Raw genomic sequence first — 25565 nt, 5'->3', positions numbered from 1 at the left:
TTATTGGTACAGAACATTTTTTATTGCTTTGAATAACGTATTTGACAAATGTCTGAGCATTTTTCAAAACAGTGTAAGTTGGCATCTCGATTTAAAAATGCAGTATGTTCATAAATGAACTTGCACTTTTTGAGACCTATTTTTCAGCTTCCTCTCTATGCTTTCTTCTTATATTTTTGAAAGTCACCTGCAAGAAAGGAACAAAGTAAAATTAAGTAGTGTGGGCATTTCAATCCTGGCATTCATTTCCAATTGTGGGACTCTCTTGAGCACAGATTTCTATTGCTAAAGAATTGTTTTAAGCTATCTAATGGCTTTGTATTAGCTAGAGATTAAACTGAAACCACTCAACTCATTCTCATTTTTAACTCAAGCATGACTTCAGCCTAGATTTCCAGAGATGAAAATTCCACAGAAACAGCAGACATTTACTTATAAAGTTCCTTATTAGATAAAATCAGTAATTCAAGAAATTTATGTTCTATGAAAAGTTAGAGATGAGGAAGCTGTATGCTGACAAATGTGGTTGGGAAAAAATTTAGAAGATTTTTCTGCTAACACACATTTACCACCTTTATCCCAATTAAAATCCCATAACAATGAAAATACTCTGCATTGCTTACCCCATAAGTAGTTTGTTAGATGCTCTCCAAGTAAGTAGAATCCTACCATTACAAGGTAGGAAATGCTAAAAAGTATCACCTTTCCAGGTGTGCCTAGTACTTCTAGAATTGGGTATGCCCAAATACCTGATGCATAATTTACCCATAGTACCCTAAACCAATGAAAAACAAACAGTATTAATAAAGAGAACTAGACATATATTTTGCTTGAAGATTAAAAATTGGCTTTATTTCTCAAACCATATGAAAATTTCAGTTGTCAGTTACAAATCTGCATTTAAAAAGGAACAATGTTTGGTAAATTAGTTACATTTTCAAACAACATTTTTTCCCTAAATGAAAATGTTTAGAAATATTGAATTGTTTTAGTTAAAAAATTAAAATAACATTGTATTGATTTAAACGTTTTCCCTGCAGAAACAGCAACGTAAGGGGATTAAATGGAGTGTGGTGAGGATATTTTAATATTTATAATCTTCTGAGATCCTTGATGAAAAGCTCTAAGAGTGAAATGTAATACTGCTATCATTTAAATAACAATTAAAAGTAATAATGATTTCAAATTCTCTAGCACCTTTTACAGAGGTTTGCAAAACATTTTTCAGGCTCTGCTTAAAGTCACAAAACTATGTAGCTCTGCCAAACCACAAGTTACAATATATTAAAGATGTTAAGGAGCAGGTATTTGGTTAATCATGTAATTAATACAATTTGTATGGACTACACGATTAGTTGATAAGGGGAGGTGCTCTGCAGAGCCGCAGCGGGGGTAGGTCCATAAAATGGCGAGAGCCAGGACTGAGCAGTTCCAGTTTCTGCTGGGCCCAGGACTGCTGCAGCTCTGCCTTTTAAATGTGGTACGAGCCAGTCTGCAGGCAGAGTTTGCCCTGGCAGCAACCCGTCTGCAGCCAGCCAGGCCATTGCATATGGGCTGCTGCTGGAGCAGCCTCCCCGATCCTCCACGCTGCTGCCTCTGGAGCAAGCGGCACTGTGGAGTCAGTGCTAGGAGGAAGCAGCTGTTAAGCCAGCTCCCCCAGCACTGGCTCCGGTTTTCCATGCCCCCTTGCTGCCTTTGATACAGAGGCAGCAAGGGAGGGGTAGAACTGAGTAGCTGAGTTACATCTCAGCAGTATATATCATATGTGCAGATACCTGCAAATGCTCAGATATCCACGGCTCATTTTTGCAGATGTAGATATAAATTTTGTATCTAGAACCCTGCAAAATTGTGGATATCTGAGGGTATCCACTGCTCATTTTTGTGGATATGGATTCAGATACAAATTATGCATCTACACAAGGCTCTACATGTGTGTACAGAAGAATAAATAGACAATTCTTCATTTGTGCTAACTTGTGTTGTCAAATTTTTTACGTGTGTATGCATTCCAATGGTTATTTAAACACAAAATAAAACAATATTGAAGATCAAATATTCAAAACCTAGTGCAAGACTCTGCAGCCACTTATCCATAAAACAATTGTCAAAAAAATCAGGGTATCTGAATGTCTAGATAGGTGTCCTTAGCAGTCATGTGAACTAAATCACCGTTTTTTAGGTGTAAGCAGTAGCAGATTAATAAACCTCTGTCCACTAGAAGGGTAAGTAACACAACTGAATTGTGAATTATTCATACAGCTGAACAAACCCCAGTTTTATGTATACGAACAAAAACCATTTCCGAATGGAAACAGCCATTCTTGAAGGCTTATCTACCTCTTCTGATTGCTAAAATACCAATGTTGTTTTTACATAAACAAGTCCTTCCTGGGTATAGAATGGATGTGCTTTGAAAATTTAACCCTAAAGATGTAACACAAACCACACAACCAAAGAACTCTGAGTTACAGTTAGCACAGACATTATAGCAGGCACAGAACTAGGAAAATGTTATTGTAATTGTTTTTAAATATTTTATGGTGTTCCACAATTAGAAACTATATAACTAAAGATTTGCTAAGATTTTTAATAAGTTCTTCATATAACCTGCTGAGCACAGAATCATCCATTTTTCCCCCCTCACTCCCACTCCTGAGGCCCTGTATAGTAGCTACCAGTCTTTCAGTTGAGGACTGTGTTACCCTCAAAATTGGTCAGAGAAGTCACTATTGGATAATATGAAGGATTCATGCCCCAACAGTAAAGTCCAGATTTTAAAACATGTTTAGATGCCTCTCACTGTTTTCACTGGGAGTGTATAAATACCTTTAAAAATCTGGCCCTAAGGGCTCTCACTGCCTCATGGCACAAGCAATAAAGTCTTGGAAATCAAAACTGCATAATTTTACTCTGCAGAATACTAGCAGTAAATCTGAGAATTTTATGCCCTCTCTGGTTCCTGTGGAAGGCAACAGAGGTATAAGACAAGACAGCACTCTCTGGAAGGGACAAATAACAATTATTTATGGGCTGCGTCTAGACTGGCAAGCTTTTGCGCAAGAACACTGACTTTGTACTGTACAAAATCAGTGGTTTTTGCGCAAATGCTCCGAAACTCCTGCTCAGGGATTAGCCCTCTTGCGTAAGTATTCTTGCACAAGAGGGCCAGTGTAGACAGCTAAGTTAATTTCTTGCACAAGAAAGCCCAATGGCTAAAATTGCCATCGGAGTTTTCTTGCGCAAGAGAGCGTCTACACTGGCACGAATGCTTTTGCGCAAAGGCACATGCCAATATAGTCGCTGTCTTGTGCAAATACTTTTAACCGAAAAACTTTTCTATTAAAAGTATTTGGGCAAAATCATGCCAGTCTAGACTCACCCATGAAGATTTGAATAATTTCAACTAAGATTATTAAGAAATAATAAAACAGTTAATAGCCAACTTTAGGTGAGGAAGACATTAACACCTCCATCTAATGGAGGAGACAATGAAGTGACTTGTCCAAGATCACATAGTGTCAGCCCAACGAGGTTTTTGGCTTACATGTCAAATATTGGATAGAATGGAATTGTCACTTGAAATAGAGGCTGGCAGATTCATTTTTCTGCATCCATTTAGCAACACCTGCTATCAACACTTGGGACCGATGTCACCAAATAATCAAAATGCAGGACAATGTAGCACTTTAAAGACTAACAAGATGGTTTATTAGATGATGAGCTTTTGTGGGCCAGACCAACTTCCTCAGATCATCATCTAATAAACCATCTTGTTAGTCTTTAAAGTGCTACATTGTCCTGCATTTTGCTTCAGCTACCCCAGACTAACACGGCTACATTTCTATCACTATTCTACCAAATAATCATGCATTGTTACATCACTGTTCTAGTCAGAAGTCTGAAACTAAAAAAGAGAAGCTTACCAAACAAGTGTGTGTTAACTGGGAGAATATACAAACGTAAAAATACTTGCTTTTCATCTTTTTTCATAGTACTGAATAACATCTCTCAAGAGCCAATATAATTTCCTCATTAAAATTCCATGGCTGAAAAATCCAGGACCACAGATCCACAATAAGAGAATTTAGATAAAAACAGAGCTTCACAATGTTATTTATAATTGCTTATCTGTATTTTGATGAAAAATTCTGAACTGCAAAATCGGGGGGGGGGGGGAAGTAATAGATGGAATTTCAAAAAAAGCACTTAAAAACTACAATGTATAGGCATTACACAAATAATGTAATACCATAAACAAACTTACACCAAGCTGCCACAGAGCATTATTGCTGTAGTGTTTACTAGACCTGGCTCAAATTAAGGGCCAAATTGTGTCTTCCATCACAGTTAATATTGTCTATATACTATTCCTAAATGTGTGCTTGGCAGCAAGGCTTTATCATAGCCAGGCTGTAAGGAACAGAGGAAAGAGCCAGTGGGGGAAGAAAACTACGAAGGCTCTGTACATGCAGTCCTTCCCTTTGCATATTCTCTTTATAGACAATCAGATTTTGTGGGATTTCACTTGTTTTTGGGAATTGACTGACCTTTCAGTTTGGTCAGGTAGGGAATGGAGAGCTATGCATGAGTCAGCAGTGTGAAGCTGTTGCAAAAAAAGCAAACATGATTCTGGGATGCATTAACAGGTGTGTTGTGAGCAAGACACAAGAAGTCATTCTTCCGCTCTACTCTGTGCTGATTAGGCCTCAGTTGGAATATTGTGTCCAGTTCTGGGCACCGCATTTCAAGAAAGATATGGAGAAATTGGAGAGGGTCCAGAGCAGAGCAACAAGAATGATTAAAGGTCTAGAGAACATGACCTATGAAGGAAGGCTTAAAGAATTGGGTTTGTTTAGTTTAGAAAAGAGAAGACTGAGGGGGAACAGGATAGTCGTTTTTAGGTATTTAAAAGGGTGTCATAAGGAGGCGGGAGAAAACTTGTTCATCTTGGCCTCTGAGGACAGAATGAGAAGCAATGGGCTTAAACTGCAGCAAGGGAGGTTTAGGTTGGACATTAGGAAAAAGTTCCTAACTGTTAGAGTAGTCAAACACTGGAATAAATTGCCCAGGGAGGTTGTGGAATCCCCATCTCTGGAGATATTTAAGAGTAGGTTAGATAAATGTCTATTTGGTCCTGCCATGAGAGCAGGGGACTGGACTCGATGACCTCCTGAGGTCCCTTCCAGTTCTACTATTCTATGAGGAAAAGATTAAAAAAAGCTGCACTGGGAAGGGAATTTGCAAGAGTTTCCAGGATCTATGCAGGTATTTTGTACATAGGGGACATACTGATTCCTTGTTACCAATTCCATGGTATATGCCATTTTGGCTAGTCTCTCAGTTTTTTCCATGTTATACATGCAGCAGTACATTAATTATATATTTATAGAGATTGTCATTTCAATTCAGGTATATCCCTAAATGTTGCCATCATACAGTAGCAGTGTATTGTGATTTTTTTCTGTTTGTGTCTGTAATCCATGCCTTTTCTATTTTAAGATTAGACTAATACCGTGAATCCTACAACTGGCTACATTTTAAATCAACCTAGAAGCTGATACAGGATGTGGTGGTTTATTTATATGTCCCCTTACCCTGGGATATGCATCAGCTATCTTAGTTTCCAGGAGGAGTTTAAAGTCCTGGTTTTGAGCTCTAAAAGCTGAACTGGAGTATCTTAAGATATTTCCACAAAGTAATTAGAGGTGTGATTGCAGCACAGGTAGACGCATCTAAGTAGCACCGCTAAAAACAGCACTGTAGATGTGGCAATGCAGCCTTTAACAATGCAAGTAGCCAGGATTTTCAGTGTGTTTGTCTAGCCCATGCTGAAGCCTATGGATGTCAATGCATCTACACTGATATCTTAGCCAGGCTCATGCCATTGTAGCTAGTTTAGGGACTGCTGTGCGCACACATAAAGGCTATGTCTACACAGCACTTTTGCTGTTAAAACTTTTCTCTCTCAGGCGTGTGAAAAATACTCCACTGAATGACAAAAAATTTAAAACAACGATGAAAAGAGCCAGTGTGGACAACTCTGTCAATGGGAGATGCTCTCCTGATGAGAAAGCTACCGCTCATTTGGGGTGGATTTATTTTATCACTGGGAGAGCTATCTCCTTGTGACAAAGGGCAGCTACAATGTGCATTTTATATAGGTGTGGCTGCAACAACCCAACTGTCTATTGTATGGTGTGCAGTGTACATATAGCTTAAGAGATTACATTACTCTCCTCCCCAAGCCAAAATAACTCAAATGTGCTATCTTTAGAGTAAGCTGAAAAGCCCACCTTTTTACCCAGGCTTTTGGTTAAGGAATGGTGTAGTAAGCACTCACACTGGTTTGTATATTGGGAGAATATATTGATTGAAGAGCTCTGGCTATTTTTTTAAATCTTATAATTACGGGAATACTAACTAGTACCTTAACCATAGCTGGCTGAAATTATATTTATAATTAAGTGAAAGGAGATTAATGTTCAAGGTATTTTTAATGTTAGTTTTAAAATTAAATAATGATCAACAGTCTACCTGCTTCAGGTGAATTTGTAAGATCACTGACAATTTCAACAGTTATGACAGATTACTATTCATCCTGAGCAAAATTACAGGGAATTTGAGGGAAAATTTGTACGACTTTTGTTTCTGAGCCTGCAGAAATTTTGGAGAAATCTAAAGAGGTTTTTCTTAAAGTAAATTTACTCAAAACAAGTGAAAACAGCATGTTGTGTAATAACATCTCTAGCTTTTATTCAATAGAGACTTTAAATGTAATCTGCTTTGCTTTTTTGAATCCTTCTAGTTTCCTGACCACTTTCATTTCCCCTCAAGAATCTTCCTCTTTCACTCAGTTACTTGTTTCCTTCCTAGCATACTAAGTGTAGAATTAGACACTTAGACTATTTGAATTACTGTATATGCAAAACTTGAAACTTTATTTTTGTGGAACATCTATTAAAGGAATCCAACCATACAGGATAAATATTTTACATGGATGTTTTGCTAATACACTAAGCAGTGAAATAGTTCAACATGAGGTTTCAACGTGATCACCAATTTTGAATAAAGTAAGTAGTTGGAGCCTCTCCTTGGGTCAAATTTACCGATCATAAATATTTTGCAGCAGAGGGGGAAACTCCACATAAAGGCCACATATATGAAAACTTGCTACTACATCTGAAATGGAGAGGTGTCCTGCAGCAACTCTCTCCAAAGCATACAGGGAGATTGTATCTGGGACCAGACTGGTCATGGAATCACACTTGCATTTAAAAAAAAAAGTGACTGCAGCTCACATTTTTATTATTTCTTGTAAAATGTGTATATGAATCTATTGTAATGTAAGAACCATTATAGTAATTACATTAACAAAAATATCATGACAAAAACACACATGGTAGAAATACACACATGCATTCTACTCTCTTGTTGCTGATGTGTCTCTGAGAAACATGGAATGCCTACCATGTGAGGTATGAAGTACCAAAGATGCTAAGTCCTACCATTCCCTTCAATTTGGAAAGATATCTATGCGGACAAGTAATCAGCTCAATAAACAGTAGTGGCAGTATAGTGGTATGCTGAAAATAAAAATAAAATACAAGAGTCAGATTTGGAAATATACAGTATGAATAAATGATATCCTAGAAAATGATACAATAGAAACATAGTGAAAAATTCAGAAATATCAATGAAATATTTTGTTTCATATGCTTCTCAGATGAGCTATTATTTATAACAGATGCCTTCCATCCCTCACAAATGCAGTCTCTTTTCTTTGCATCTTTTGGTGGCCTTTTATTTCTGGGGAGTGGATGAAGCTGTTACAATCAAAATTAAATTGATGTTTTTAATCAAGAAATAAAATGGCCTTAGTTGATTCTGAATACTATAGATATGATCCTATACTCACTGAAGTCAATGGCAAAGCTGCCATTGACATGATGCTGGCTCAGGACCTCTGAAACAAATTAAGAGTCAATAATTAATTAATGTATATTCCTGAAGTCCTATTCATTCAGAACCCAATTGACTTCAGTGGGGAAATTATGTTCAACTTACAGTTCACTAAAATTGGTCCTGATCCAAAGCAGACTGGATTCAACATGCTTTGGACCTGGCCCATAATATATAAGACAAGTTACTATGCAATTTACACATCTATCTATGGATGTTTTACCAGATTTAATGGTATGTACACACACACACACGTACGTTCTGATTGTAAAGTGAAGCACTCAAAAATCAGAAAATGACAAAGACTTGTGCAGCCTTAATTCTGCCCACTTTCACCTACATATTACTAGAAGACTTATCCAGTGTTGACTGAGTCCTTCAGGGCAGGAGGCTGTCGATGTAGAGGGTGCATAACTCAGGGCAGGGTCTTGGGGATGTGGAAAAGGGGCAAGACAGGAAGAGGCTGGGGTGTGTGTAGTCAGGGCAAGAGGATTGAGGAGGGGCTCAGAGAAGGGGGCTGGGGATGTGGGAGTGAGGGGGTAAGGAAGGGCTCAGGGCAGGGGATGTCCCATCTGGTGGGGCTTTCCCTCCCTCCAGTCTGTGGGGCCTTTTCTCTCTCTCCTCCCTCCGGCCCACAGGGGCCTTTTCTCTCTCTCCTCCCTCCGGCCCACAGGGGCCTTTTCTCTCTCTCCTCCCTCCGGCCCACAGGGGCCTTTTCTCTCTCTCCTCCCTCCCTTTCTCCTTTTCATGGTCCCTCCTCTCAGCCACCTCCCTTTCCATGTTATGGAAAACAGTCCCATTCCAGAGACTTTCTATTTTCCTGACAACCAAAACTTGACCTTGCTTTAAGTTAGGATAAGAGGGAGCTGCATACCAAATTAAATGGCCCTAGCTCTTACTATTTAGAAGGAGGTCTTGAACAAACAGTCACAGAAAGACTCTCAGACACACTCTAAAATATATATATAGATAATACAATATTTAATTATCAAAGGTGAAAATAAGCCTGTGTGCCCTGGGATAGCACAATGTTAAGAGATTTGCCGGATGGGGCTCTGGATGTTACCAAAAGTACCTGTATCACTACACCCTAGGCCAGTGGTCTCCAACCTTTTAACACTCAAGATCACTTTTTAAGTCTCAGAACAGGGGAAGATCTACCGCCCCGTCCCTTCCTTGAAGCCCCGCCTTCTCCATTCTCTTGTCCATCACTTGCTATCCCCAGCCCTTATACACTCTGTTAAACAGTTATTTTTAAATCATGCAATATATAAAATTAAAATCACATGTTTATAGTTGTTGGTCTGTTTTTAATTCATGCTCTTTAAATGTCAAATTAAGCATTTACAATATACATTTTGTTCTCTGCTATTTTGTAAATCTAAAATCAAGTATTGATAATTATATATTTTTTCTTCCAACAACAAAGTCTCAGTGTGACACCTGTGACTGAACAGTATCTGCCAGTGTCTGGAAGTCTGGGTTATAGTCTGAGATTGCTAGTCGTATACAGTCCATCAGATGGGCATCTGTGATCTTGCGCTCAGCCTGGGAAGCTTGCTCCAGCACAGCTGGAGCTAGATGCAGCCTCCCTGGGCTGAGCGCAGGGCAGCCGGGCTATAGGGAGGAGAAGTGGCTGCCCAGCCAGCTGGCCACGGCGCTCAGCCAGGGTGCACCAAGCTCCACGTGGGCAGACGCAGAGGAGAAGCCACCGATCAGCTGGAGTGCAGGGAAGCCGCTTTCAGCTAAAAGCCAGTCAGCTTGCTGGGGTGTTTCAGCCCTCCTGACCTCTCAGCTCCCACCATTCCTCGCAGCTACTCACCTGTGTTGTTGCTCAGTGAGTAGCTGCTGCTCAAATGAGGAAATTAATGTAAATGTACTGCGCAGGTGGGCAGTTCAGAGAGGGCTCAAGAGCTACTCTTAGAGCTCCTGAGATCTACCGGTAGATCGCAATCTACTGGTTGGTGACCACGGCCCTAGGCTGTGTGGCCACAGCCCACTTGGGCTTCAGTCTGGTGCTCAAGCAGCTGGGCAGCACAGTCCCTGCTGCCCCAACGAGTCCTGTAGATCTGGAAGCTGGGCAATACAGCCTCAATTGCCCCAGCCAGCCCTAGTATTCAGGTAGCTGGACAGTGCGGTCCCTGGCATCCCAGCCAACCTGCATTGTACCCACCACCTCAGCCAGCTAGCAGCCAGACCGCATGGTGCTTGCTACCTTGGGCAGTCCTGGGAATGTGGTGGCTGGGCACTGTGGTGGCCACACTCACAACCCCAAGCTTCCCCCACATCCCCCAATCTTCTGGCCTAAGATTCCCCAAATCCCCTGCCTTGACTCCTGCATTCCCACCCCTGCCCTGTGCATCCCCCACTGCCCTGACTCCAACACCCACCCACATACCCACCTCCTGCTCTAAGCCCCCAAACCTTCCAGCCCTGAGCAACTCCCCTCCCTGTGGAGGGGGTGGGTTTGCTATACGACAATACCTGTAGGAAATTTAAGTTACTTTCACCACTGCATGTGACAGTTTTATCCACACATCCTGCCTAATTCAGTGCACAGGACAGGTGATATTCAGTGACAGAGGCAGCTGTGTATGAGGAACTAACCCCCCCCCCATTCTCCTCTTCAAAAGAACCTCAAAACAATGCAACCACCCTATAGCAGTGAGTCTCTAAACCTGGGTCAACTGACATAGGCTCACTAGAGATAGCAGCATAGACCTTTCTGCTCAGGTTGGAGACTGGGCTCTGAAACCTAGAAAGTTGTTGCACAGGGTTGTTGTTTTCTCCCTACTTTCCACAGTGTACCTGTACCCTACATCACAGAGACCCTTGGCTGAATCTACACATGTCTTTTTCCCAACTGTTACAACTACTGGTGCATCTCCACCAGTGTTAGAGATGGAAGGAGTTACAGCTTAGTGAATGCCCTGGTAGCTACAGGCCATGACCCTGATATCTACATTTGATACAGTAAGAAATACCAGAAAGTAAGAAATTTGCATGCCTAATTGTTATGTTCAAACAAACTTTGCATGTATCATACATATGAGATAAGGAAAATACCATAAAGTGAATAAACTTTAAACCCAATACTCTAGAAACACTATCTACTTACCATAGTATGATTAAGCCAAGAAGGATTAATCTCATCCAGCTCTTTAGGATACACTAATTCTCTGTCATATGCATAAAGAGTCCAAAAAGTAACAGCTACAAACTGAGATAAAAAAAACTCGATGTAAATAAAATTAAATATAGTTTAACCTTGAGTTAGGATCACAAGAGCTACCAACTGACCAGTCAACTACACATCTTATTTGGAATTGGAAGTATGCAAACAAGTAGGGATGTAATAGCATAGTCAATTAACCGATAAGCAAAAGCTTATATATTAATACTATACACTACATGCATTCCCCCCAACCTCCGCCAGCAAATTTTTTAGCAGGCTGACCAGCAGCCCAGCTCAGTCCTGGCTTGGGTCAGGTCCGGACCTACCCCCACTGCAGCTCTGCATTTAACATGTATTAGGAGACAGGCAGCCCGGCTCAGTTCTTGCTCACTGGGTCCAGGAGCTCAGACCCACCCCGGACAGGGGCTGCTGCCACCCAGCCTCTATATCAGAGGCGGCAGCACGGAGCAGCAGAAGGCTCCTTGTGAGTGGGGCCAGAGCACAATGGCTGCTGGCCCTGCCCCCAGGGACTATAGAATAGTCGAGTAACGAATAAGAATTCATGAGGTTAATTGACTAGTCAATTAATCAATATTTAACATCCCTACAATCAAGCAGGAGCAGAGTCAAAACAAAGCAAAACCAAACCAAACCCATCCCAACCCTCCCCTGCCCCCCTGCAAAAACACAAACAAACAAAAATCAACCCACTAACAAAACACATGCAGTGGAGTACCATGTTAAACGTAAACTACTAGGGGAAAAAAAAAGGGAAAGCATCATTTTTTCTTTCATTAATGTGAATGTTTGAAGGCTATTTTCGGTGACAAAAAGCTTCCAGCCCTGTGAGGAACTTTTGTGTCTGACTGTTGACAATCATGCAGTATGTACTAAAATAGGCTTTGTTGATTTTATTGAACTCCAGCATGTATCCCACCATGCCCCTTTTAGCCACTCTAGACATCACCTTGAACGTGGCTACCCTTCAGCCACGTAATGGTTACAGGTAAACAGATGCTCCCCTTCCACCTGCAAACACCAGAAACTTTAAATTCATTTCCTGTGTATGTGGCACATTGCGTAGTAGTCTTCATGGGTCTTTTCAAGGAAACAGGAGTGGTGGCTATTGATCCAAATGCTCTCCTGCTTGAAGCAATGCAGTGGTTTGGGATTTAATTGTTTTTTGCAGTGAAGAATCAGTGCAATCAGAGGACCCATAGGAACTGGGACAGATATAGTCACATTTCTCGATCCTTGACCAGCTGTTTGCCTCCTGCACCTCCTGGTATGCCTTCCAGAGTTCCTTTATCTTGGCTCTGCATTGTAGAGTATTGTACTCATAACCCTTCTCACATAGGGATCGAAAAACGTAACCATACATCTCAGTTCCTATGGGTCACGTGCAGTGTTACTGGGCTGATTCTGCATCCCACAAACTGGTAAGATCCAAAAGCTCTGCATTGCTCCAAGCAGGAGAGCATTTTAAGCAATACCCACCCATTTCCTTGAGAAGATGCCATGAGGACCAGAACATGAGCCAGATACCATTCACCACATGGATTTTTGGGGTTTTCGGGGGGGGGGGGGAGGGGTGTGTCTGCTTACCCTGTTTATGTGGTTGCAAAGCAGCCGCGTTCAAAGTGCTGGACCAAGTGGCTAATCAGGCATTGTGGGAAACATGCTGGAGGTGACCAAAAAACCTACTGTCGACAATAAAGAGAGAGGGAGAAACAAATGTCTCATTCAGAGGTGGAAGTTTTTTGTTGCCAAAACTTGGCATTTGTTGCAATTTCTGTCACGTTGCTATATGGATGCTCTTTGGGTTTTGTCATTGAAAAGGGTGTTTGGTGATAAAACTTGCAGGTGTAGATAAGGCACCTCTCTCACTTATTCCCAAGCAGGCATGCATCCAGCTCCATGCACTCCCTGAATATTTTTCCATGGACACACACACGCTCAGCTTCCCTCCTGTCATCTGCTCCCACCACACATTCCCAGGTCTGCCAGGGAAGGGGCACGTGTTCCCCACAGATTTCTTTGCTTTCTCATTTTTCTGCAGGGGAGCCAAGAATTCAGCAGAAGGTATAAATTCTGTGTTCCTACAGGGGTGCAAAATTCCTCCAGGAGTAAAAACTGTGTTAAGTAAATATTTGTCTGTAAACTTTTCAAAGAACCATAACATTTTGTTCAGTTACAAACATTTTAGAGTTACCAGTAACCTCCATTCATAAACCATTTGTAACTCTGAGATTTTACTGTATTAGTTTGTGCACAGAACTATTCAGAGTTAATCCTTACCAAAATAATTGCATTGAGGGGAAGATGATTCTAAAAATTTGTTTACATGGTAGATATTAAGACAGGTTAGTATAGGCAGTCCCTGAGTTACGCGGATCTGACTTCTGTCGGATCCGCAGTTACGAACGGGGTTTTTCTCGCCCCGGAGGACGGGAGCGGCGGGATGCCCAGATGCACCGCGGTTCCGCCGCCTGCGTCCTCTGGGGCGAGAAAAGCTGCTCCGCGTAGAAAAGGAGCCCCCCCCCCCCCCCCCCAGACCAGGGAGACGCTGAGCAAAGCCGCGGAGCACGCGGGCAGCGGGACAGCCCACTGCTAATTCTTTGTGTGGACACTTAATTTGATTTATGAGTGCTTTTTCATGGTTTAACTTATGCTCATTCTTTGCTAACAAACTAAATATAAGGTATTTTTAGGTGGACACTTTTAATCCAGTGTAAGCAGACTGAACCAATTTAGTTACATTGGCACACCTGTCTCAGGTGGACAAGGTATCAGTCTAGGAATCTGACACCACACACTCATTTTCATGTAAATATTCGTGGTTCATATGAGTACCCCCATTCATGAGGATTACTTAACTTAGGGCCTATCTTTCTTCAGGTAACTCAAGAGAAATCTCATTTCTCACTTTCTTTGTGTCCACACGTTTAAAAAAAAGCAGCTGGTAATACATTAGACAAAATGATACCTTCCTACCAGATATACATTAAAAGTCACCTGAGCGAGGGATACATTAGACCTATTATGTCTGAAAGCACGGGCAAAGAGTATTTTAGGTAGAGGGAGGCTGCCCCCCCAACAGCCTGGGATGTCTCCAATTAAGCTCTGCCCCAAGACATGTTCCTGCATTTCCTGGTGCTCTGCCTTCATCAGGCTGGCTGGGGCTGGAGCTGGCTGACCTGACTTCTGCACGGACTTGGGGTGGCTGGCACTGCATTACCTGCCTTATGCTCAGACTATGCTGCCCCATACTCCAGGGCTGCAGGCACTGCAGTCGTGCCACCCAGAGCTCTGGGATGGCTGCCTGGTGCATGGGGGCTGGAGATACTGCTGCCATGCCATCTGGTCACTAAGGGCACCAGGGCTGGGAGGGTTGCAGCAACATCGCCTGAGGCACCTGGGCTGGGGCACTGTGGCCATGCTGACTGACTACTCAGCACTGGGGCCGTGGTGGGGATGCTGTGGGCTCCTGCAGGGGAAGTGGGAAGAAGGGAGGGACTAGGAACCAGCTTCCCCAAAAATCTGTGTCACTATCCATTTATGTTTGAAACTAAATAAAAATGGTGTATAAAATACAATGACTTATCTGTCAGTTTAATATGGACACACTACTATCTTCTGTTTTTTCTGAAATTATTTTAGAGGGGGCCTTTTGGTAGGAACTCGGGATGTAATAGTGTAATTGATTAACTGATAAGCAAAAGCTTATAGGTCAGTGCTAGATTATACATGCGTTTCTCCCCCCTCCCCCAGTACATTTTTTAGCAGGCTGGCCAGCAACCTGGCTCAGTCCTACCTTGCAATGGGACAGGTACCTACCTCTGCTGAGGCTCTGCATGTAAAGTGTATTAGGATCTAGGCTAGGAGTCATCCCGGCTCAGTTCTGGCTCATGCTGGGTCTGGGAGCAAAGACTCCTCCCCCCTCCTCCCAATCCCTCCCTGGACAGGGGCTGCTGCCACTCCATGCTACTGCCTCTGTATCAGAAGCAGCAGCACGGGGCAACAGGCAGTTGTTCCATGAGAGGAGCTGGTTTTTAAACTGTCTCCCTTCGGGGACGAGCTCCCACCTGGCACCCCACACTGCTGCCTCCAATACTGCTGGCCCCGCCCCCGGGTACTATAGAGTAGTCAACTAACTGATAAGAATTCATGTGGTTACTCAACTATTCAATTAACTGATATTTAACATCCTACTAAGAACTACTTACTAAGCCAACAGGGAATACTAGTATCGAGAAGATTAAGTCTCTCAAAGACAACAGTCTGGAAGACACACTGTTCTTTTTGGCAGGGATGAACATACGAGCAAAATCAACTATGGAACATATTCCAAACAACAGAGTTTGTAGAATCTAAACATATTAAGAAAAAAAAATAAGAAATCTTTTTAATATGTTATTTTGGTTACATATATATCCTTTTTATTACTCTTTAATTCTCAAAAGAAAACGTTTTATTTAAATGAATATAACCTGTTTACCATGGAAATTACTCATGTTTACCTAGCCTGTTGCCTTAACTCTTTAATCAATATCGTTGTTTCTGTTCACATATACACATGCTGGTACTATAATAGCTTTAAATTTACTTTGAAAAAAGTAAACAACTCTATTATTTGTGTTTCTAGTCTATCTACTGTAAAAGGATGCCATATCAGATTTTGATGGGAAGGGTTGATCGGTGCATGCCACGAGAGCAGGGAGGTGAAGTGAGGGTATGGTGGGAGGGGCAGAGTGAGAGTGGCTTCAGCAGTGTATTGAGCATTCGTAATAACAAGTGAAACAGCAAAACTGGTGTGTCGACCCTGTACGCACTCCTCCACACACTCATCACCTCTTTTCAGGAGCTACTCAGTTGAAAACTCTAGTTTTTTGGCAGAATATGTAGCAATTAGCTGACTGTAGAGCACTGTATCTAATTCTTATATAAAAGACAGGAAATTAAATATGAGACCCACTCAGTTCTAACACTAATGTTCTTACATCTTGTGGTGACTCACTAAAGAGGAACTGCTTAGGCTAACTGCAGAGAGAGAGAGAGAGAGAGACAGACAGACAACTTGAAAGGACTCTTGGGTCCTACTTCAGCTCTGGGAGGGGAGCTGGACCTAGTAAGTCCATCTAGCCCAGTATCCTGAGTTCCAACAGTGGTCAATACCAAGTGCTTCAGGGAACGAACAGAAGAGGCAATCATCAAGTGATCCATCCCATCACCTCTTCCCATTTTCTAGAAAACAGATGTTAGGGACGCCATTGCTGCCCATCCTGGCTAACAGCCATTGATGGACCTATCCTCCTTGAACCTTAGTTCTTATTGGAACTCTACAATAGTTTTGGCCTTCACAACATCTTCTGGCAGAATTCCACAGGTTGTCGGTGATGAAATAGGCTCTTTTAAATCTGCTGCCTATACGTTTCATTGGCTGACCTTCCTGTGTTATGTGAAGGAGCAAATAACATTTCCTTATTCAAATTTTCCCACACCATTCATGATTTTATAGACCTCTGATATACCCTCCCTTTACTCAACTCTCTTCTAAGCTAAAAAGTCCCAGTCTTTTTAATTTCTCCTCATATGGAAGTTATTCCTTACCTCTAATCATTCTCAAGCTCATCTCCTCTGAAGAAATAAATTTTGCCCACAAAAGCTCATATATATATATATATATATATATATATTTGTTAGTCTCTAAAGTTCTATAGGACTACTTGTTGCTTTTAAAGTTACAGATTAACACAGATACCCCTCTGACACTAATAATTTTTGTTGACCTTTTCTGTACCTTTTCCAAATCCTATATATATATATTTTACATGAAGCAACCAGATCTGCAAGAAGTATTCAAGATGCGGACATACCATGGATTTATAGAGGCAACATGAATATTTTCTGTCTGATCTATTCCTTTTCTAAAGATTTTCAATATTCTGTTAGCTTTTTGATTGGCACTGCACATTGAGCGGATGTCTTCAAGGAACTATCCACAATGATGTCAAGATCTCTTTCTTGAGAGGTAATAGCTTATATAGATCCCATCATTTCTGGATGTATAGTTGGCATTATATTTTACCATGTGCATTATTTTGCAATTATCAACACTGAATTCCATTTGCCATTGTGTTGCATAATCACTCAGTTTTAGGAGATCCTTTTGTAACTCTTTGCAGTCAGCTTTGGATTTAACTATTTTAGGCAAAGCTGGGAGGATCACAGAACTCATTACATTCCACACTCAAGGTCTGCTGCAGTGAGACATAAAAAGGCATAGTTTAAAAAGTGGAAGTTAAATCCTACCGACTGCTAAACAAACAGTGGGACCACTGGATGATTGAGATGCTAAAGGAGCACTCAAAGATGATAAGGTCATGGCAGAGAAACTAAATAAATTCTTTGCTTTGGTCTTCACGGCTGAAGATGTTAGGGAGATTTCCAAATGTGAGCCATTCTTTTTAGGTGACAAATCTGAAGAATTGTTCCAGATTGAGATGTCATTAGAGGAGGTTTTAGAACAAACTGATAAACTTAACAGTAACAAGTCACCAGGACCAGATGTTATTTACCCAAGAGTTCTGAAAGAACTCAAATGTGAAATTGCGGAACTAACAACTGTGGTTTGTAACCTATCCTTTAAATCAGCTTCTATACCAAATGACTGGAAAATAGCTAATGTGACACCATTATTTAAAAGGGCTTTAGAGGTGATCCTGGCAATTACAAACTGGTAAGTCTAATGCCAGCACCCGTCAGACACTAAGGGTGCTTCTACGCAGCAGGGCTTAACTCGGAATAAGCTATGCAAATTGAGCTACATCAATTGCGTATCTTATTTTGAAATAGCTTATTTTGAAATAGGGAGTGTCTACACAGCACTTATTTTGAAATAGAGCACTCTTCCTCTGACTCCCCTTATTCCTTGTACAATGAGAGTTACAGGAGTCGGAGTAAGTAGTCCTCCAGCTTGACAGTATTTTGACACTTTCTGCCTGTTGTGTAGACGTGGACTAAGTTATTTTGGAATTGCGCTAGTTATTTCAAAATAGTGTTGCAGTGTAGATGTACCCATAGATGAACATAATTTGTTGGGGAAACGTTCAACACGGTTTCTATAAAGGGAAATCATGCTTTACTAATTTACTGAAGTTCCTTGAGGGGGTCAACAAGCATGTGGACAAGAGGGATCCAGTGACTTTAGTGTACTTAGATTTCCAAAAAGACTTTGACGAGATCCCTCACCAAAGGCTCCTAAGTAAGTTGTCATGGGATAAGAGGGAAGGTCATGGGATAAGATGGGGGAAAGCTGATGGGTGCAGAGGAGCATGTGGATTGGACAGAGACGTCTCTTATAGGAGAGTCTATTGATAGAGATTCTCTAGGTTTTAGTCAGGAGGAGAGGATGGAAGAGGATAAAGTATGGGCCAGATCAGATGAGAAACATTAACATAAAAAAGAATATGATGCATCAGAAAAGGGCAGACAAACAGTGACAAGTTTTTCAAGTGCTTGTACGCAAATGCTAGAAGTCTAAATAATAAGATGGGTGAACTAGAGTGCCTTGTGTTAAAGAATGATACTGATATAATAGGCATCACAGAAACCTGGAAGGACAGAACAGGTCGTGCGGGGCGGGGGGGGGGCACTATATGTGAAAGAAAATGTAGACTCAAATGAAGTAAAAATCTTAAATGAATCAACATATTCCACAGAAACAGTACGGATAGCAATTGCATGCTCTAATACGAATAAGAATATAACAGTAGGGCTATATTATCGATCACCTGACCAGGACAGTGATAGTGACTATGAAATGCTAAGGGAGATTAGAGAGGCTGTCAAAATAAAAAACTCAATAATAGTAGGGGATTTCAATTATCCCCATATTGACTGGGTACGTCACCTCAGGACGAAATGCACAGACAAAATTTCTCGATACCTCAAATGACTGCTTCTTGGAGTGGCTGGTACAGGAACCCACAAGGGGAGAGGTAATTCTCGATTTAGTCCTGAGTGGAGCGCAGGATCTGGTCTAAGAGGTAACTATAACAGGACCACTTGTAAACAGTGACCATAATATAACATTTAACATGCCTGTGGTGGGAAAAACACCTCAGCAGCCCAACACTGTGACATTTAATTTCAGAAAGGTGAACTATGCAAAAATGAGGTTAAACAGAAATTAAAAGATACAGTAACTAAAATAAAATCCCTGCAAGCCGCATGGACACTTTTCAAAGACACCATACTAGAGGCCCAACTTAAATGTATACCCCAAATTAAAAAAAACACGGTAAAAGACCTAAAAAAGAGCCACCGTGGCTTAACAAGCATGTAAAAGAAGTAATAAGAGATAAAAAGGCATCTTTTTAAGAAGTGGAAGTCAGATCCTAGTGAGGAAAATAGAAAGGAGCATAAACACTGCCAAATTAAGTGTAAAAATGTAATAAGAAAAGCCAAAAAAGGAGTCTGAAAAACAGCTAGCCAAAAACTCAAAAGGTATTAAAATGCTTTTTCAGAACATCAGAAGCAGGAAGCCTGCTAAACAACCAGTGGGGCCCTTGGATGATTGAGATACAAAAGGAGCATTTAAAGATGATAAAGTCATTGCGGAGAAACTTTGCTTCAGTCTTCACAGCTGAGGATGTTAGGGAGATTGCCAAACCTGAGTCATTCTTTGTAGGTGCCAAACCTGAGTCATTCTTTGTAGGTGACAAATCTGAGGAATTGTCACAGAGTAAAGTGTCATTAGAGGAGGTTTTGGAATTAATTGATAAATTTAACAGTAACAAGTCACCAGGACCAGATGGCATTCACCCAAGCATTCTCAAATAACTCAAATGTGAAATTGTGGAACTATTAACTATGGTTTGTAACCTATTCTTTAAATCAGTTTCTGTACTCAATAACTGGAAGATAGCTAATGTAATGCCGATATTTAAAAAGGGCTCTCGAGGCGATCCTGGCAATTACAGACCGGTAAGTCTAACGTAAGTACCAGGCAAATTAGTTGAAACAATAGTAAAGAATAAAATTGTCAGACATGTAGAAGAACATAATTTGTTGGGCAAAAGTCAACATGGTTTCTGTAAAGGGAAATCATGTCATACTAATCTATTACAGTTCTTTGAAGGGGTCAGCAAACATGAGGACAAGGGGGATCCAGCAGATACACTGTACTTAAGATTTCCAGAAAGCCTCTGACAAGGTCCCTCACCACAGGGAAGATTCTTTCATGGATTGAAAACTGGTTAAAAGACAGGAAACAAAGGGTAGGAACAAACGGTAAATTTTCAGAATGGAGAGGTGTAACTAGTGGTGTTCCCCAAGGGTCAGTCCTAGGACCAATCCTATTAAATTTATTCATAAATGATCTGGAGAAAGGGGTAAACAGTGAAGAGGTAAAGTTTGCAGACAATAAACTGCTCAAGATAGTTAAGAACAAAGCAGACGTGAAGAACTTCAAAAAAATCTCACAAAACTAAGTGATTGGGCAACAAAATGGCAAATGAAATTTAATATGGATAAATGTAAAGTACAGGCAGTCCCCGGGTTACATGGATCCAACTTACATCGGATCCCTACTTACAAATGGGGTGAGGCAACCCCACACTAGCTGCTTCCTCCCAGCAGACCAGGGAGACGCGAAGCTAGTGCCCCCCCCCCCCCCCCCACCAGCAGACCAGGGAGATGCGGAGCAGCTTTTCTCAGCAGACACCTCAGCTTGAGAATAAAGGACTGAGGGAAGGGAGGTGTGGGAGAATAAAACTGAGCTCTGGAGAAATGTTTGGCTAGAGTTTCCCCTACAATATGTACCAGTTCCGACTAACATACAAATTAAACTTAAGAACAAACCTACAGTCCCTATCTTGTACGTAACCCGGGGACTGCGTGTAATGCACATTGGAAAAAATAACCCCAACTATACATACAATATGATGGGGGCTAATTTAGCTACAATTAAACAGGAAAGAAATCTTGGAGTCATCGTGGATAGTTTTCCAAAGATGTCCACGCAGTGTGCAGCGGCAGTCAAAAAAGCAAACAGGATATTAGGAATCAAAAAAAAAAAAAAAAAAAAAAGAGAGAATAAGATGGGGAATATCTTATTGCCCTTATATAAATCCATGGTACGCCCACATCTTGAATACTGCGTACAGATGTGGTCTCCTCATCTCAAAAAAAGATATAACGGCATTAGAAAAGGTTCAGAGAAGGGCAACTAAAATGATTAGGGTTTTAGAACAGTCCCATATGAGGAGAGATTAAAGAGACTAGGACTTTTCAGCTTGGAAAAGAGACTAAGGGGGGATATGATAGAGGTATATAAAATCATGAGCAGTATACAGAAAGTGAATAAGGAAAAGTTATTTATTTGTTTCCATAATATAAAAACTAGGGGCCACCAAATGAAATTAATGGGCAGCAGGTTTAAAACAAAGAAAAGGAAGTTCTTCACATAGTACACAGTCAACCTGTGGAACTCCTTGCCTCAGGAGGTTGTGAAGGCCAAGACTATAACAGGGTTTAAAAGAGAACTAGATACATTCATGGAGGTTAAATCCATTAATGGCTATTAGCCAGGATGGGTAAGGAATGGCATCCCTAGCCTCTGTTTGTCAGAGGGTGGAGATGGATGGCAGGAGAGAGCTCGCTTGATCATTACCTGTTCAGTTCACTGCTTCTGGGGCACCTGGCATTGGCCATTGTCAGCAGATAGGATACTAGGCTGGATGGACCTTTGGTCTGACCCAGTATGGCCATTCTTATGTTCTCTCATGGATTGATAACAGGTTAAAAGATTTGAAACAAAGGGTACGAATAAATAGTCAGTTTTCAAGAATGGAAAGCGATAACTAGTGGTATCCCCGAAGAGTCCTTACTGGGACCAATCCTATTGAACATATTTATAAATTATTTGGAGAAAGGGGTAAACAGTGAGGTGGCAAAATTTGCAGATGATACTAACCTGCTCAAGATAGTTAAGACCAAAGCAGATTGTGAAGAGCTTCAAAAGCATCTAATAAAACTAGGTGTTTGGGCAACAAAATGGCAAATGAATTTTAACGTTGATAAATGCAAAGTAATGCACATTGGAAAATAATCCCAACTACACATACAAAATGATGGGGATTAATTTAGCTATAAGTACTCAACAGTGAGATCTTGAAGTCATTACGGGATAGTTCTCTGAAAACATCCACTCAGTATGCAGTGGCAGTCAAAAAAAGCAAATGTTAGGAATCATTAAAAAACGATAGAGAATATCTTATTGCCTCTATATAAATAGTGCACCCACAATGCGTACTATGGTCCAATGGTGTGCCCATATCTTGAATACTGAATACAGATGTGGTTGCCTCATCCCAAAAAAGATATGTTGGCATTGGAAAAAGTTCAGAAAAGGGCAACAAAAAATGATTAGGGGTTTGAAACGGGTGCCAAATGAAGAGAGATTAAAAAGACTGGGACTTTTCATCTTAGAAATGCAGAGACTAAGGGGGGGGGAATATGATATAGAAATCTATTCAATCATGACAGTTATGGAGAACATTAATAAGGAAAAGTTATTTGTTTTTATAACAAAAACTAAGGGGTCATCAAATGAAGTTAATAGGTAGCAGGTTTAAAACAAACAAAAGGAAGTTTTTCTTCACACAGCACACAGTCAATCTGTGGAACTCTTTGCTAGAGGATGTTGTGAAGACCAGGACTTTTAACAGGATTCAAGAAAGAACTGGATACATTCACAGAGGTTAGGTTCATCGATACTTATTAGCCAAGATGGGTAGGAATGGAGTCCCTAGTCTGTTTGTCAGAAGGTGGGAATGGGCAACGGGGGATGGATCACTTGATGGTCACCTGCTCTGATCTTTCACTCTGAGGTATCTGGCATTGGCCACTGTTGGAAGACAGGATACTGTGCTAGACTGACCTTTGGTCTGACCCACTATGGATGTTCTTATGTAGTTAAGATCTCTTTGAGAGGCTAGGGCACGTGCTTTGAAAAGCAGACTTCCAGCATGAAATAAAGGGGTAAGAGGACAGCTAAAATGCTCGCCGCCATACCTAAATGGCATCCTAGCTACCATAATGAGATCTTACCAGTATAAGAAATAGGACAAAATTATTGAAACAAAAAACAGGACTATGTAGCACTTTAAAGACTAACAGGATGGTTTATTAGGTGATGAGCTTTCGTGGGCCAGACCCACTTCCCACAAAAGCTACACCAGACTAACACGGCTACATTTTTATCACTATTCAACAAAATTATTGTATTTATAATACAGCCAACAGCCAAGCACTAAAATAAAAAAAAAAATTGAAAAGAGAAAAATTCCCTGAATTCTCTAGGAGTTAGATGAGAATATCCTCAAATTACTGTTTATTTATTGTATGATTGTAAAATACTCTGAAAAAGAGATGCACAAGAGAAGGGATGGATATATTGTCATGTCGTTATTGTTTTTAATTTTCAAAATTCATTTAAATTTTATGTTATTCAAGTAAAGGAGACATGGATCAAGTGATGATAGGCCAGATTCCCTCAACATGGCTCATTCCTCTTCTCAGGACAGCCCTTCCATCCACTTTCAACTCACACCTGTCCCCTGAAGCCATCAAACTTTTTGATCGACAAGTACTTCTCCCCACAAGCCATCCCTCCCTCTTGAGCCCTAGCTTCAATCCACACCTGTCCCCTTCAAGCTCTTGAGCCCTCTTCATTCCCATACCTCCTCCCTTGCCTGCCAGCCCTCCCTTTTTGCCCCCCCCAACCCATTTGGCACACGTATTGCCCCAGTCAGAGCTGCCCCCTGCCGGTCTCCTCCCTCCAGACACTAGTTTTTCAAGCTCCCTAGGGACCCCCCCTCCGCCCACTCAGGCCGGCCCACACCTGGTTGATGAAGGTCAGGTATTTCCAGCGGCCGCCGTAGGTGTTCTCGCTCTCCCTGCGGAGGGAGTGGGGCATGCCCACGTTCTGAGAGAGCGAGAACAAGGCCCACAGGAAACAGCACATGTGGACGAAACTCACGAGTCGCGGGCGCCGCAACTGCCCCGCCATCTTGGGTGGGTCAGAAGGCGCGGGGAGGGAGAGTGGGCGCCACCACGCGCCCGGGTGGCGCGCTGCGCCTGCGCGCCGCAAACCCCTCCTTTTTTTCGCTGCGTTCTACGAACGAGCTAAGCGTCCCGCCGCCATCTTGGGACGGCCCGCCAACGAGGCGCGTTCCTACTCCGCCTTCCCGAAGGGCCTTGGCTGCTGGGGGGAACTCTGCGCGTGCGTCGGGCCGCCCACCGCCATCTCGTGCGTCCCTGTTGAGGTCCTTGTGACGCCATGTTAAGTTCGCCAGGTGAGGCGCGTTGCGGCGACGCCTCCTCATTGCACAGCAGCCGGAGGATGCACGTCAGTGCGGGAGTAGGGTGCGTGTCAGGGAGCGCAGAATGACAGGCAGCCCGGAATTACCCCGTCTACAGACCGTGGCTCTTTCAGTGGTGTAACGGGGTGAGGGTGGATCTGGTGCTGGCTGGGAAGGATCTGCCCTTAGTGCAGGACTAAGGTGTCCTGGACCAAATGAGGCTCGCTCTATGGAGAGATTGCCTGTTGCCAGCTGTGGCGACGCTAACTCTGGGGTTTTTGGCGGGCATATTTCTCTTGGGCTAGACATGGCATCATTCTGCCTGGGCATGATGTCCAGAGGTGACTTGTGGCAGCATGGAGCTGGTACACTGCCCCTCTTTGCCCCCATCAATATTGTAATTGATAATATAGCTTGTCCCTGTATGTGCCCTCCCTGTTACTCTGGGTGGCCCTCCTGCTCCCACAGGCACCTGTCACCCATGTCTTTGGGCCCATCCTCAGTGTGAGACTAAAAATCAGAGTTCCAGATTATAGGAAAACTGCATGGGATCTTTAATAAGTTGCAGAGTCAGCACTAATTTCATTTTAGCTAATTACATATGCCAACCTAAAGTCTTCACTTCTTGGCCTAAATTACTGAATCCATCTGGAATTGTCACATTAAACCCCAAAAGGAGTTGTTTTCTATGCTGAGTGAATGACTTCTGTAGGGCTTGTAAAATAGTTTTACCTGAAAACATATTAGTTTGCTATATTAGTTTGATAAGTTTGATTAATATATTATAAATATATTAGTTTGATAACAGTGGCTTGAGATTACAAGGTGGGGTGCTAAACATGTTTTTCCAATGTTTAATAGGAAAGAGCTGGATGGAAAGAGTGAGAAGGATGAATTAGAGTTCTTACAATCCTACTTCAAAATTGACACTTGAAAGTCCTTCCCACAGTTCAAATGTTTTTGTTGGTATTTAATTTGTATTGTTTTGGGGCTAGATTTAAATAATTTGTTTGCATTAGAAAAATAAAGGTGTTAAAATTTCAACTAATTAATTGTAAGGT

The 25565-nt window shown here is 41.7% G+C and overlaps 1 protein-coding gene and 1 long non-coding RNA gene across 4 annotated transcripts in view; one reads left to right on the top strand and one right to left on the bottom strand.

Annotated features, from left to right (window-relative positions):
- Nucleotides 1-24438, bottom strand: LOC102448285 (androgen-induced gene 1 protein-like). Of its 2 annotated transcripts, none has more exons than XM_075901122.1 (6): nucleotides 24183-24438; nucleotides 15364-15507; nucleotides 11081-11182; nucleotides 7471-7586; nucleotides 624-775; nucleotides 1-187 (listed from the first exon to the last, which is right to left on the bottom strand). In XM_075901122.1, exons 1-6 carry the CDS (start codon nucleotides 24210-24212, stop codon nucleotides 156-158), a joined length of 576 nt encoding a protein of 191 aa, XP_075757237.1. In that variant the 5' UTR covers nucleotides 24213-24438; the 3' UTR covers nucleotides 1-155. The 2 variants fall into 2 exon arrangements, with proteins under 2 accessions (XP_075757237.1, XP_025046268.2); XM_025190483.2 differs by having other exon boundaries at nucleotides 24045-24435.
- LOC112547691 (uncharacterized) overlaps nucleotides 24360-25565 on the top strand; it is a 31444-nt gene continuing 30238 nt past the window's right edge. For both annotated transcript variants that reach the window (XR_012896498.1, XR_012896497.1), the window contains exon 1: nucleotides 24360-24498. This is a non-coding gene — a long non-coding RNA (uncharacterized LOC112547691). The remainder of the gene's footprint in view (nucleotides 24499-25565) is intronic.

Source organism: Pelodiscus sinensis, chromosome 18 (genome assembly GCF_049634645.1).
Source record: "Pelodiscus sinensis isolate JC-2024 chromosome 18, ASM4963464v1, whole genome shotgun sequence".
Taxonomy (NCBI): Eukaryota; Metazoa; Chordata; order Testudines; family Trionychidae; genus Pelodiscus; species Pelodiscus sinensis.
The sequence above is the reverse complement of the archived record's forward strand: the minus strand, read 5'-3'. Positions and strand labels throughout refer to the sequence as shown.